This window comes from Astyanax mexicanus, unplaced genomic scaffold (genome assembly GCF_023375975.1).
Source record: "Astyanax mexicanus isolate ESR-SI-001 unplaced genomic scaffold, AstMex3_surface scaffold_31, whole genome shotgun sequence".
NCBI lineage: Eukaryota > Metazoa > Chordata > Actinopteri > Characiformes > Acestrorhamphidae > Astyanax > Astyanax mexicanus.
In genome coordinates, this window is record NW_026040041.1 from 7,074,084 (window position 1) to 7,088,632 (window position 14,549).

The window sequence follows — 14,549 nt, forward strand, 5'->3', positions numbered from 1 at the left end:
TCAGGCCTGGTTGTGGCTAGAGAAATTGGACTTCAAAAAGTTTCCCAAAAGTGTGATTAATCAAAGTTAATTTATTAAACACTTTTTTCACGCAGGGCCAGATTTGTTTGGCTATTTTTCTTTCCTTTAATAAATAAAATCATCATTTAAAAGGCGCTTTTTATATTAACTCAAGTGTCTGATATTAAAGTCTGTTTGATAATTGGAAAAAATTAAGTATGAAAAAAAGAAGAAACAGTAGACATCAGAAGCGGGCAAATACTTTTTCATGCAACAGTATATGCGCCTGCAGCAGTGAATGAAAGAAATGGAAAATAACCAACTTAACTAAACTCAAAATACTAACAAAAATATAATCTAACGAATTTCAAAAAGTAAAAATGAAAAACTCTACACAACAGTAGAAAACAATAAAGTAATATTACAAAAAAACTCTCATCTGTGCGCGTGTTAAAGAGCAGGGGTGTAGACGTGCCAGGAGCACCTATAGAAATGAACTAAACCAAACCCAACATACTTACAAAAATGTAATCTAATGAATTTCATGAGATAAAAACCAAAAAACATAAAATAGTGAACTAATATTGCAAAAAATGTATGAACACAAATATGTCAAAAGTAAATAAACTGCATCTGGGCAACGAAACCAAACAGAGAATTATTAGTCAGTGAATTAAAATAAGTGCAACTGTAGGTGTTGAAGTGAACTTTTTTCTTGCTTGATTACAAATTAAAAATGTGCCTATGTATAAAAAATACACAGATAAAGTCCTCCCTAACACACACACACACAGACACACCCTCACACACACAGCTGCCCCTATCATTATTGTTTAGTAAATTTGCAAATTCTGATTTCTTTAAATGGATGGATGGATGGACGGATGGATTAACTATCTGTTAAACTTCCTGATCTTCAAGTATAGTACACTGTCCAGCAGACTCATTAGAACTAATCAGTTGTTTAGAAAATACCTTTCAGCCTACTTTAGATGGTGTAGCTCCCCTTAAACACAAAAAAGAGGGACAGATAATACTTGAACCACGATACAATGAAAAAAATCATACCTTAAAGCAGTTACCCAGAAATGTATATTAATATCGATCAACTAAACAGGAAGTATTCCATTTTGCATAGAATAGATCTTAATAAAGCCTGCTTAGAGTATCTGGCCAGAACTGACTAAAGACCAGGCAGGTAATGAACCTCAGATTCCAGCCATTCACACCAACAAAAAACACAGCAGTACCCCATTCCCTCCCAAACTATATTTTTCACGTTGTCTCCACTTCTCCACCTGGTATCCACCTGGTATCTTAATTTGCTTAAGAGATCATGTTTGTATGTGTGTGTGTGTTTGTATGTTGTGTGTGTGTGAAGGTGAGATGCTCTGTTTGTTGTATTTTGATGATCTTACTTCAGTTTCTCCAGTTTACAGTGTGGATTCTTCAGTCCAGCAGAGAGCAGCTTCACTCCTGAATCCTGCAGTTTATTATAATTCAGGTTCAGTTCTCTCAGAGTTGAGGAGTTTGAGCTGAGAACTGAGGCCAGATCTGCACAGCTTTTCTCTGATAGATTACACCACCACAGCCTGAGAGAGAAATGATAATCCATTAGAAACACTGACATATAAACACAAACACACACCCCTTAGGAAGGAGGTGTAGTAGTATATTTTTGAGATTTTTATGATTATTATTCTGTTTCTTCTTCTTCTTCTTCTTCTTATTATTATTATTATTATTATTATTATTATTATTATTAGTCAGTGAATTAAAATAAGTGCAACTGAAGGTGTTGAAGTGAACTTTTTTCTTGTTTGCTTAGTAATAAAAAATTGCCTAAGTATAAAAAAAAAAATATGGAATTCCTCCCTAACACACACACGCACACACACACACACACACTCACACACACAGCTAGATGGCTAAATAGATGTCCATGCAGGAGGATGTCGCCTTACTTTCATGCAGCATAGCACATAGTCTCTTAGTCACTTACTGTTAAACTTCCTGATTTTCAACTATAGTACACTGTCTGGCAGACTCATTAGAACTAGACAAACTAATCAGTTGTTTAGAAAATACCTTTCAGCCTACTTTAGATGGTGTAAAGAAATGATAATTCTTTGATATGAAATGATAATGAAATGTACCTTAAAGCAGTTAGTACAAAATAATAATATCGATCAACTAAACTGGAAGAAACTGAAAACTTTCAGGATAAAATTCAACAGATAAATATGTCATCTGGTGTGGCTGATATAGAACAAAACTCTGTTACTGAAGTTAGGATGGAAGTCTTTTTCCCACTTCAACAGCTAGAACTAGAGAAATTTATCTCATCATCAAACAGCACAACCAGCACACTTGATGCAGTTCCCACAAAATTACTAAAACAGGTACAGCCATATATAATTAAACTTCTGTTAATGATAGTAAACTCATCGTTTACCCTGGGGCATGTACCCAAAGTCATTAAAACAGAGGTAATTAAACCTCTGATCAAGAAATGTGAGTGAGAATAAAGAAAATCGAGGAATGTGTAAAAGATGTGAAAACACTGATGTCTCACAACTTTTTCCTATTAAATAATGATAAAACAGAAATTCTCCTATTAGGCCCCAAAGCTGCTAGAAATAAATGATCAGACTTGATGTTAAATCTGTCCGACGTTTCCGTCACACCTGGTTCAGCAGCTAAAAACCTTGGACTTATCATAGATTCAGATCTAGCATTCGATAAACACATATCTAATGTTACTAGAACAAAATAATTAGTCCATGCAATCATTACCTCAAGGCTAGATTATTGTAATGCACTACTGTCAGTATGTTACTGCAGTAATTAAATAAACTTTAGCTAGTTCAAATGCTGCAGCCAGGGTCCTTAATAAAACTAGAACATTTGAGCATATTAGTCCAGTCCTATCAGCACTGCACTGGCTTCCAGTCAAATTCTGCATAGACTTTAAAATTCTCCTGTTAACATATAAAGCCCTACACGGGCTCATCTCCTGAGTATTTACAGGACCTTATCTCCTATTATGAACCATCGTGATTACTTAGATCTCAGGGTGCTGGTTTCTTGGTAGTTCCTAAAATTGAGAGGAGCTCTGCAGGAGGAAGAGCTAATATGGCAAAAAAAATAAATAAATAAACTGAACATCTCACAAGTAAATAAACTGCATTTGGGTGATGAAACCAAACAGAGAAATAACAAAAAACAAAGAAAGGACAATTTAACAATCACTAGTGATACTTATGTCTAAGGCTCTAAATAACAATATTTTACTGTTTTAGTGTAATTTAGAGCATTTGTTGCAGAAAATGAGAAATACAAATTAACCAAAAATATACAGAGCTTTTAAACCACAAATAATGCAAAGAAAATAAGTTCATATTTTTTTTAGAAACAACAACAATAGTAAAGTTTTATCTAGAAGAATTCATAATCAGTAATTGGTAGAATAACCCAGATTTTTTATCACAGCTTTCACGTGTCTCGGTATGCTCTTCACCAGTCTTTCACACTGCTTGAAGGTTCATCATGGTTTGATGGCTTGTGACCATTTATCTTCCTCTTGATTACATTCCAGAGGTTTTCAATGGGGTTCAGGGTGTCACACCTTAGCCTGTGTCTGTCCAATGTCTTTCCTTTTTTTTGGTTCCTTCCTGCTCCTGTCCTCTGTTCTCTTGTTTACCTGTCATGTTTCCCAGCCATGTGCTACTGTTGTGTTTTGGTCTTGTCTCCGCCTTAGCCCCACCTTGTCATCTGTAACCCCTCCTGTCTCATTTGTAACTCCGCCCCCCCCTCATTAACTCCACAGGTGTCCCTAGTGTGTGCCTAAAAAAAAGTGACTTGCGTTTGCATCTGGCCTCCTCCTCCGTGTTACATAAAGCACGAAGGAGGAGGAGGCCGGATGCAAGTGCAAGTCACTTTTATTAGACATGTAGAAACTAACAAAGAACAAAACACTATGACAAAAAAAAACAGCAGGTCTGAGGCTAAACAAAACATATAAAAACGATCTGGACAGAGTAACAGGACACAGTCAAACAAAAAGCGCGACAGAGAACAAAGGAGCACATGGGGTATTTATACACAGGCACACACTAGGAACACCTGTGGAGGTAATGAGGGGGGCAGAGTAACAAATGAGACAGGAGGGGTTACAGATTACAAGGCCGGGCTAAGTCGGAGACAAGACCAAAACACAACAGTAGCACATGGCTGGGAAACATGACAGGTAAACAAGAGAACAGAGGACAGGAGCAGGAAGGAACCAAAAAAAAGGAAAGACATTGGACAGACACAGGCTAAGGTGTAACACAGGGCTGGAGATTGGGCTAGCCATGACAGGGTCTTGATCTGGTGGTCCTTCATCCACACCTTAATTGATTTAGCTGTGGAATTGAGAATTGTCCTGTTGGCGGCGTGAGCCGGGAGCAAAACATTATGCTATTTGGTTCATATTGTTGTTAAAAATCCGATCTACACTCGCAATCATGCAAGAGTTTGCTATCAGAGCAACTGGCACCAACATCTATGACCAGGAGACCCTCCTACACCTGCAAAATCCATCCATCCATCCTGCTCTCCAACGCAAGAAGCAAGTGACAACCTCAGAACGGCTAGAGCCAAGCTCTCTCTGGGCATCAGAGAGGCAAAGCACACCTACGCAAAGAAAATCCACGCCCACTTCCAGGACACTGCTGATACTTGGCGCATGTGGCAGGGCATCCAGGCCATCACCAACTACAAGACACCTCCACCTGCTTGTAACAGTGATCCCTCTCTTCCAGATGCGCTGAACAACTTCTAGGCAAGGTTTGAAGCACAGAACCACAAGACTGCAAGGAAGACCACACCTCTTCCAAACGACCAGGTACTGTGCCTGTCCTCAGCTGATGTGCGGAGAACTCTAATCAGAGTCAACCCACAGAAAGCCCCAGGACCAAACAGCATATCTGGCAGAGTGCTCAGAGGATGCGCAGAACAGCTCGCAAATGTACTCACAGACATTTTTAACATTTCTCTGAGTAATGCAGTCGTGCCAACGTGTTTTAAAACCACCACTATCGTCCCTGTGCCAAAGAATTCTCGAGAGTCCTGCCTTAATGACTACCGTATCATTGCACTTACCCCCATAATCATGAACTGCTTTGAGAGGCTGGTCATTAGGCACATAAAAAAACAGCTCCCCTTCTCACTGGACCCACTGCAGTTTGCGTCCAAACAGTTAAACAGACAATGCCATCTCAACTGCGTTCAACCTGGCTCTCACCCACCTGGACAACAAAGACTGCTATGTTCGAATGCTGTTCATCGATTTCAGCATTCAACATCATCATCCCTCAGCATCTGATTGAAAAACTGAGCTTGCTGGGCCTGAACCACAATCAGTCAGGATTGGAAACAACACCTCCAGAACCACCATACTGAGCACCGGTGCCCTCCAGGGCTGTGTGCTCAGTCCACTGCTGTTCACTCTGCTGACTCATGATCAAGTTCGCCGATGACACAACTGGAGCTGGCCTCATCAGCAAGAACGACGAGTCAGCATAGAGAGAGGAGGTGCAGTGGCTGAAAGACTGGTGTAGAACCAACAACCTATGTCTAAATGTGGATAAAACCAAAGAAATGGTTGTTGACTTCAGGAGAGCTCCAGCAGCGCCTCTACTTCCTGCGGAGACTGAGGAAAGCACATCTCCCACCAGCATTGTGGACGACCCCACCCATCCCTCACACGGACCTTTCGCTCTGATGCCGTCAGGCAGAAGATACTGTCACTATACACATTTTATTATAACGTATCGGTTTGGGGTGGGCGATATAATATCGTTCACGATACTAGCACACATGACTTGTGCTTGCAGCTCGCAAATTAAACATGACCAACAGCTGAGATAGCAGTAGTGCTCACATTGAGGGTGATTTAGTTTAGTTCCTAGATTTAGTAGCTAAATGGGGAGGACTGGATGAGGAATTTATTTGGATCTGAAGGAAAGGTTAGTGGTGACAGCAGCTGATCACGGTCGAGTAGAGCAGCCCGATGACTGAGATGTAGACTGAAAGCAGCTCCGCTCCCGCTGTCCTGCATCAGCTCTATTTCAGACCCAGATATGGGTGATTCAGCACAGCGCCGCTGTTCTGTTGATTTCTATAAGAAAAGCTACTTAAATAAAACAGCAGGCAGGATATGAAGTATGGCTGAGTTAGAGAATACTCCCAGCTGAAGTACAGGTAGGATATCTCATGGGCTTAAAGCAGTAAATCAGGGTAAATATAAGCTAAGGGTTATATATTTTTATTCTTTTTTTTATTTGAAATGCCCTTTGTAATTTCGTAACACTAAAGCACAATACTCCAGTTATTTTATACTATATAATTCGCTTAAGGAAAACAAAATTTGTATAAAAACACATGTAAACATTTAAAAACCGTGGTTCGGCGCATGCGCAAAGACACTGAGTAGCACATGTTGACGGGTAGCACAAATCGACAGAACACCGGTCCGGTCTCAGATCAGTGAGCAGCGGCACCGCTGGGTTTGGTCGCAATGTGAGGTTAGAGTGGAGATTAGTGGGGGAGCGAGGCGGCAGTGGTGGGGCTGTGTTACAGGCTGAACTGTTAAATTTGACCGGGCTGTTTACCCCACACACAGCACGACCACCGAGCGCTTTGTTAGCGGTCACTCAAGGGTGCAGTTTGAGGCAGTACACTCTGGCTTGTGTTCTGGCATTAGAGTTTAAATCGGGCCCCAAAGAATCCAGCCTGACCCGACCTGAGCCCGGTGCAAAAGTGCAAAAACACAAAAATATATTATTACTATTAGCAGCTGCACACCGCACTGCAGTGCGTAAGAAGCTCACGTGCGCACAGTGCCAGAGCTGCGTGATTATAACATTCTATCTGATGCAACATATTTTTTAACAGTTTGATTTGTTACTCTGCTATATTGTGATTATAATGCATAGCTTTTTATAAAATAAAAATAGCATTAAAAACAGACACATCACAGATGATTTTCCTGAGCCCGACCTGAATCTAAGCTCTAACTGGCATGGGCTGGCAAGTGCAGTGATCGAGATGTTACTGTGCAATAATGCTGCTGCATTTGCTTACTCATTATTAATTGTTTATTTATTGGTTTGAGTAGTTGGTATTAGTTATAGGTCACATTTTGCATGTGTTTGATCAGGACTGATACTAATATGGCCTGGCTTTTATTGACAATTTTAACCTGTTATGGAACCGTCCCTCGTTCTACAGGCACGACGGAATCCATCCAAGCAGTCTCGGTTCACAGATTTTAGGGCACAACATATTTTACTCTGTTTTAAACCTTAGATGACTGCCTAAAAATGAGAATACTCATTTAATTTTACCAATAGCCACCGTGCACAATCCTAGGACCAGCACTTTCCATAATCACAAAAAGAAAAAATGCAAAGCATTTTAACAGTTTTATCCATACAAATAACTTAATTTACACTCCCCTTCAATTGTGTCCTCTTATTAAACCCCCCATGATTTAATAGTTTTAAACTTAGAAAGGGTCTTAGAATTCTGCATCTAAATATCAGAAGCCTACTGCAAAAAGATAAAATGGACCAATTGAAAATTTTAAGTGCTCAGGCTGATCCCGATATTTTAATTCTGACAGAAATCTGGCTCAGGCATCATGTAAGTGACACTGATGTAGCTTTAGACAATTTCATGTTTTACAGAATAGACAGAAAATCAAGAGGAGGTGGAGAAGCTGTTTTTATAAAAACGAATATCGAAGTTGAAATATTAAAAGCCATTTCTCACTGAATCATTTTAAACTTTTATATTCTAATCACCATCAGAAAGCCTGTGACGGTTTTAAATTATTTTTTTTATTAGTTTATCTTTTTTTCTCATTCTATTTTATTTTATATAATTTTTTATTTGTATTTATTCATTTTTGTTTATGTAGTATTACTTATTTTTTTTTTGTTTTAATGTTTTATATTTTCATTCTTGTTCTTAGTTCATTCACAGTTTTTAATTTAATCACTTATCGTTTTTAACATTTTACTTTACTTTTGCTATTATCTATTTACTTCTATTATATTTTATACATTTTTTACTTTTTACGTGTTAAAGTTTTTTTTATGGAATTTTAGAATTTTCTGTTTTACATATACATTTTAATTATTTTTTTATTTAAAATTAGTTTTAATTTTAATTTTTTTTATTTTTTTTACCATTTTATTTCTTATTATTTCTAAATTATTATTAAATGTATTCGATCCCTTTGATGTTATAACGGCTCGGCAACATTGTAAATGAGGGTCACCCTCAATGTTTTTCCCTAGTGAAAATAAAGGTTGATTGATTGATTGATTGATTGATTGATTGATTGATTGATTGATTGATTGAGATCACTTAATAGAATGAACCCAACCATAAAACACCAACAAGATGTTAATTTCATCTTTAGTGAAGTGTTGTTATCTCTTACTTCCTGTTTTGGCCATTCTTCCTCATATAAGCAAGGAAGTGATATTTCTATCCCAAACTATGTATTTATAGGCTGGAGGTTGGAGTGATTGAGTGAACGATTTGGTTGATGGACCAAATTATTTTTTGTGTACACGTTTTAGAAGTATTGTTTTAATAATAGGTTTTATCATTAATATGGATTTTTTGTTTATCTATATAGTCATGTGTGTGTTTACAAATATTATATAATGCCTAAATATGTTATTGTATTATTTAAATTTCAGAGTATGTATCCAACACTTTTCTGATTTTTTAAAGCATAATAGTGAATTATTTATGTATACTTGGCAGAACTGAATCAGTGTTTGTGATTTTATTGAGGTGTTTCAGAGGTGGAATCAACAAAGATGTTCTTGGAACTTTTTTTGTTAAGTTTTGGTTTGAAAAGCTCTTTGGGAAATACTTGTAGAACTGACTTGTTCTTCTCTCAGGTTCTGCACTAGTTAGTTTGTTATTTACTAATAGTGATCACTTTCAGGAAACACACCCCTGATTGATATGTTTAGTTTTTCAACAAATAATCAATAAAATTAAAGACTAATCAATATTACAAAATATAAAACAGCACAGATTAAACATTGAATAATGAAAATACTCACTCAACCTTCCTGGATACTTTCACCACTGGCAGCAGCCTCAGAAAACATTCTTCTGACCTCTCAAATTTCTTCAGATTAAACTCATCCAGCTCCTCTTCTGAATTCAGCATCACAAACGCCACAGCTGACCACTGATCAGGAGAGAGCTTAACTCCTCTGAGATCACTGGAACCTTCTCTGTTCAGGTATTTCTGGACTTCCTGCACTAGAGAATGATCATTCAGTTCATTCAGACAGTGGAACAGACTGATAGTTTTCTCTGGAGAGGGATTCTCCCTGATCTTCTGCTTGATGTACTCCACTACTTCCTCTTTACTGTGAGAGATGTTCTCTGTCTGTATCAGAAGACCTCGTAAGAGAGTCTGATTGGACTCCAGTGAGAGACCCAGAAGGAATCGGAGGAAAAGGTCCAGGTGTCCGTTCTCACTCTGTAAGGCCTTGTTCACGGTTCTCTTCAGGAAGTCAGACATGGTTACCTTTTTAAAAAAATCTAAAAATCCAGGTAGAACATTTCTGTTGTTGGAGATGAAAGACAGAAACACATATAAAGCAGCCAGAAACTCCTGAACACTCAGATGCACAAAGCTGAAAACCTTCCCCAGGTGAAGTCCAGACTCCTGTCTGAAGATCTGGGTGCACACTCCTGAGTACATGGACACTTCTCTGACATCAATGCTGCACTCTCTCAGATCTTCCTCATAGAAGATCAGGTTTCCTTTCTCCAGCTGTTGGAAAGCCAGTTTTCCCAGAGCCATAATAATCTCTCTAGTCTGGTCAAGATCAACATCACTTTCTCTTTGGTACTTCTGGCTGCGGTGTTTGATCTGAAAGATAAGGAAGTGTGTGAACATTTGAGTCAGAGTCTTGGGGATCTCTCCTCCCTCTGCTTCACCCAACATCCTCTCTAGAACAGTGGCTGAGATCCAGCAGAAGACTGGGATGTGGCACATGATGTAGAGGCTTCTGGAGGACTTCATGTGTGTAATGATTCTTTCAGCAAGGCTCTGATCTCTGATCCTTTTCCTGAAGTATTTCTCTTTCTGAGGGTCACTGAACCCTCGTACCTCTGTTACCTGATCAATACAGTCAGGAGGGATCTGATTGGCTGCTGCTGGTCGAGTAGTTATCCATAGGAGAGCAGAGGGAAGCAGGTTCCCCTGGATGAGGTTTGTCAGCAACACATCCACTGAGGCTGACTGTGTTACATCAGATACTCTCTTATTGTTCTGGAAATCTAGAGGAAGTCGACATTCATCCAGACCATCAAAGATGAACATGACTTTGTTACGATGATATTCTGGTTGTAAGTATTTTGTATCTTTAAAAAACTGATAAAGAAGATCCACCAGACTGAGTTTTTCAGTTTTTATCAGATTCAGCTCTCTAAAAGGAAGTGGAAATATGAAGGGAACAGCCTGATTGGCTTTTCCTTCAGTCCAGTCCAGAATGAACTTCTGCACAGAGACTGTTTTTCCAATTCCAGCAACTCCTTTAGTCAGCACAGTTCTGATGGACTGGTCTTTAAAGAGGTCGTTACATTTGATGGGTGTCTCCTGTGTTGCTGGTCTCCTGGATGCTGCTTCAATCTGTCTGACCTCATGTTCATTATTGACCTCTCCACTCCCTCCCTCTGTGATGTACAGATCTGTGTAGATCTCATTCAGAAGAGCAACTTTAAAAAAAAAAAACAACAGAAAAAATACATCATGTATTAACATTTATGTTTCATGTTACTACTAACATTTGATTGATGCTGAATAATACAGCAAAAATGATCACAATAAATATCTTAACATTGATTGGTACAAAATAATTCCGTTATTGATATGAACAATTTAAAAGCCACAAAAAACTACCAGGAACTGCCACAGAGGATGTCTGTACTTTCAAACTTATGAACATTTTGACAATTCATGTAATGCACCCTGTAATGAACATTGGTCAGTAGATAGATGATAGATAGATAGATAGATAGATACTTTATTGATCCCGAAGGAAATTTAGCAGCCAGTAGCAGTTACACAACACAGTCGAAACAAACAGTACACAGTAGAAACAAACAATAAGTATTGTAAAATAAAATAAGAGAGCACAGTGAGGAATATAAGACTCTAAACTATAAAATTATAAACTGAGACTTAAAAATATATACATAAATATATAAATACAAAAAACTATACAAAGTGTGAAAGTAATCAGTCATACATATGAGGTAGTGCAGTAAAATAATAATTTAAGTATAGAAGGTATCAGCAGATATGACAATATTAAACATAAACCTGTGCAAGTATTGTATTTAAGTAAGGTGCGTAGTGTAGTGTCCAGGAGTGCAAAAGTACAGAGTGTACAGTAAAGTGTCCAGGAGTGAAAAGGTACAGAGTGTACAGTAAAGTGCCAAGTGTCCAGGGATGCAAATGAACAGTATATACAGTAAAAAGGCAAAAGAGTCCCAGGGTGTAGATGTGTAGATGTGTAGGGTGCTTTCCAGTACAGATAAAAAAGGCCGATTAAGAAAGCACATATTGAGACTCGTTCCTCATCTGTCCTCTCTCTTCCGGCTCCACTGGGAGGAGTTGAAGAGTCTGATGGCTCTCGGAACGAACGATCCTCTCAGTCTGTCTGTAGAGCAGCTCTGTGACAAGAGCCTGCCACTGAAACTGCTCCTCTGATCCATGATGATGAAATGCAGTGGGTGACCATCATCATCCATGATGGAGAGTAGTTTTTGCAGTGTCCTCCTCTCTGCCACCGTTACCACAGAGTCTAGCTCCACACCAACCACGGACCCCGCCCGCCTGACCAGCTTGTCCAGACGCATCTCGTTCCTCTTCTTCATGCTTCCTCCCCAGCACACCACAGCATAGAAAAGACAGCTGGACACCACAGTCTGATAAAACATCTGCAGGAGCTTCCGACAGATGTTAAAAGACCCCAGCCTCCTCAGGAAGTAGAGCCGGCTCTGCCCCTTCTTGTACAGGATGTCTGTGTTGGCTGACCAGTCCAGCTTATCATCCAGATGCAGTCCGAGATACCTGTAGGTCTTCACCATCTCCACATCAACTCCCACAATGGATACTGGCTGTATGGCTGGCCTGGCCCTGCGGAAGTCCACCACCATCTCCTTGGTCTTGGAGGTGTTCAACAGCAGGTTGTTTCTATTGCACCACGCCACAAAGTCTTTCACCAGGTGTCTGTACTCCTCCTCCTTTTCTCCCCGTATACAGGCCACAATGGCAGTGTCGTCTGAAAACTTCTGCAAGTGGCACGTCTCAGAGTTGTACTGGAAGTCTGAGGTGTAGAGTGTGAACAGGAACGGGGAGAGCACAGTCCCCTGTGGTGCTCCTGTGCTGCAGACCACAGTCTCTGATGTACAGTCCTTCAATCTGACATACTGAGGTCTGTCAGTGAGGTAGTCTGTGATCCAGGAGACCAAGTATGAATCCACCTGCATCCCCACCAGCTTGTCTTTCAGTAGGAGAGGCTGAATGGTGTTGAAAGCACTGGAAAAATCAAAGAACATGACTCTCACAGTGCTGCCTCCTCTGTCCAGATGAGAGTGGGTCCGGTGGAGAAAGTACAGTATGGCATCATCCACTCCCACTTTCTCTCTGTAGGCAAATTGCAAGGGGTCCATTGCATGTTGAACCTGGGGTCTGAGGTGGTGTAGAAGCAGACGTTCCAGGGTCTTCATGATATGTGATGTAAGGGCGACAGGCCTGAACTCATTGAGCTCACTGGGGTGCGTCTTCTTGGGTACTGGAACCAGGCATGATGTCTTCCACAGCGTGGGGACCCTCCCCAAACGCAGACTCAGGTTGAAGATGTGCTGCAGGGGAGCCCCCAGCTCAGCTGCACAGGTCTTTAGTAGTCTGGGACACACTTTGTCCGGCCCAGCTGCCTTTCTTGGGTGGAGTCTCCTTAGTTCACCTCTAACCTGGTCAGCAGTGAAGGTGTGCAGAGGGGGAGGAGGAGGGGGGGCTACAGTGGTGCTGGTGGTCAGGACAGCTGAGTGTGGGGAGGAGGGGGGAGCGGGGGCTGAGTTGCTTGATGAGATGAGGGGGGGTGTGGAGGAGGTGTCTGCCAGAGCTGTAGGGTCTTGAACAGGGCAGTCAAACCGGTTGTAGAAGGTGTTGTACTCATTGGCTCTCTCTATTTCACCATCTGCAGCACTGTCCATCCTCTGCTTACAGCCAGTGATCATTCCATTCCATATCTCCCTCATGTCATTTTCCCTCAGCTTCTGCTCCACCTTCTTCCTGTAGGACTCCTTGGCCTCTCGCAAATGGACTTTGAGCTCCCTCTGTACGCTCCTAAGCTCCTCCTGGTTGTTATCTTTAAAGGCCCTCTTCTTCTTGTTTAGAAGGCCTTTAACGTTGCTGGTTATCCAGGGCTTGTTGTTAGCAAAGCAACGCACAGTTTTCACAGGAACAACAATGTCCATGCAAAAGTTCATGTAGTCCGTCATGCAATGTGTAGTCCCCTCAATGTCATCCCCATATGGCTCCTGCAATACACTCCATTCAGTGGACTCAAAACAGTCCCTGAGAGCTGCTTCAGCACCAGGAGACCATTTCCTGAAGGAGCGTGTTGATGCAGGTTGTCTACGGACCTGGGGCTTGTACTGGGGTTGCAGGTATATCAGGTTGTGATCTGATTTTCCCAGAGGGGGCAGAGGTGTGGCAGTGTATGCATCCTTTACGTTGGAGTAAAGGAGATCAATAGTTCTGTTCTTCCTGGTGGGACAGTTCACATACTGGTGGAAAGCAGGGAGCACTGAGTCCAGTGTGGCGTTGTTAAAGTCCCCCGAGATGGCAATGAAAGCTTCAGGATGCTGTGTCTGAAGTGTCGCGATGGTTGTATGAATGACGTCACACGCGGTCTCGGCATCAGCACGAGGATGGATGTAAACACAAACAACAATGGCGTGGGAAAGCTCTCTGGGCATGTAATAGGGTCGGAGACTCACCGCCAACAGTTCAACATCCCGACAGCAGATGATCTCCTTCACAGTTACATGTCCTGGGTTACACCATCTGATGTTCACAAACAGCATGAGACCCCCACCTTTGTTTTTGCCGCTCCGTTTGGGGTCTCTGTCCGCTCTCACGGAGGTGAAGCCGGGGATAGCCACGTTAGCATCCCGAATGTTGCTAGTTAGCCACGTTTCCGTGAAGCATAAAATGCTACACTCCCGATACAACCACTGGTTACTAACCAACGCTGCCAGTTCATTTGTCTTGTTGGTCAGAGCATTCACATTCCCCATCACCACGGAAGGAACAGATGGTTTAAACCTCCAGCATTTCTCCATGCGCTTAGCTTTTAGCTTGGCTCCAGCTCTACACCCGCGGTAGTGTCGGCGGAGCTCCGCCGGGATGGGATGCGTCTGGCCGGCGTGTTCCTTTGTTCGCAGCG

At 41.1% G+C, this 14,549-nt stretch overlaps 1 protein-coding gene across 13 annotated transcripts in view; it reads right to left on the bottom strand.

The window, feature by feature from the left end:
- The window catches only part of LOC111188855 (NACHT, LRR and PYD domains-containing protein 12-like), an 859,751-nt gene that overhangs the window by 654,941 nt on the left and 190,261 nt on the right, over positions 1-14,549 (bottom strand). Inside the window, exon 15 of one of the 13 annotated variants that reach the window (XM_049472891.1) lies at positions 1,419-1,592. The exons of the other annotated variants lie outside the window; for them this stretch is intronic. Coding sequence (XP_049328848.1) covers positions 1,419-1,592 — 174 coding nt within the window. The remainder of the gene's footprint in view (positions 1-1,418; positions 1,593-14,549) is intronic. 13 annotated transcript variants of the gene reach the window in all.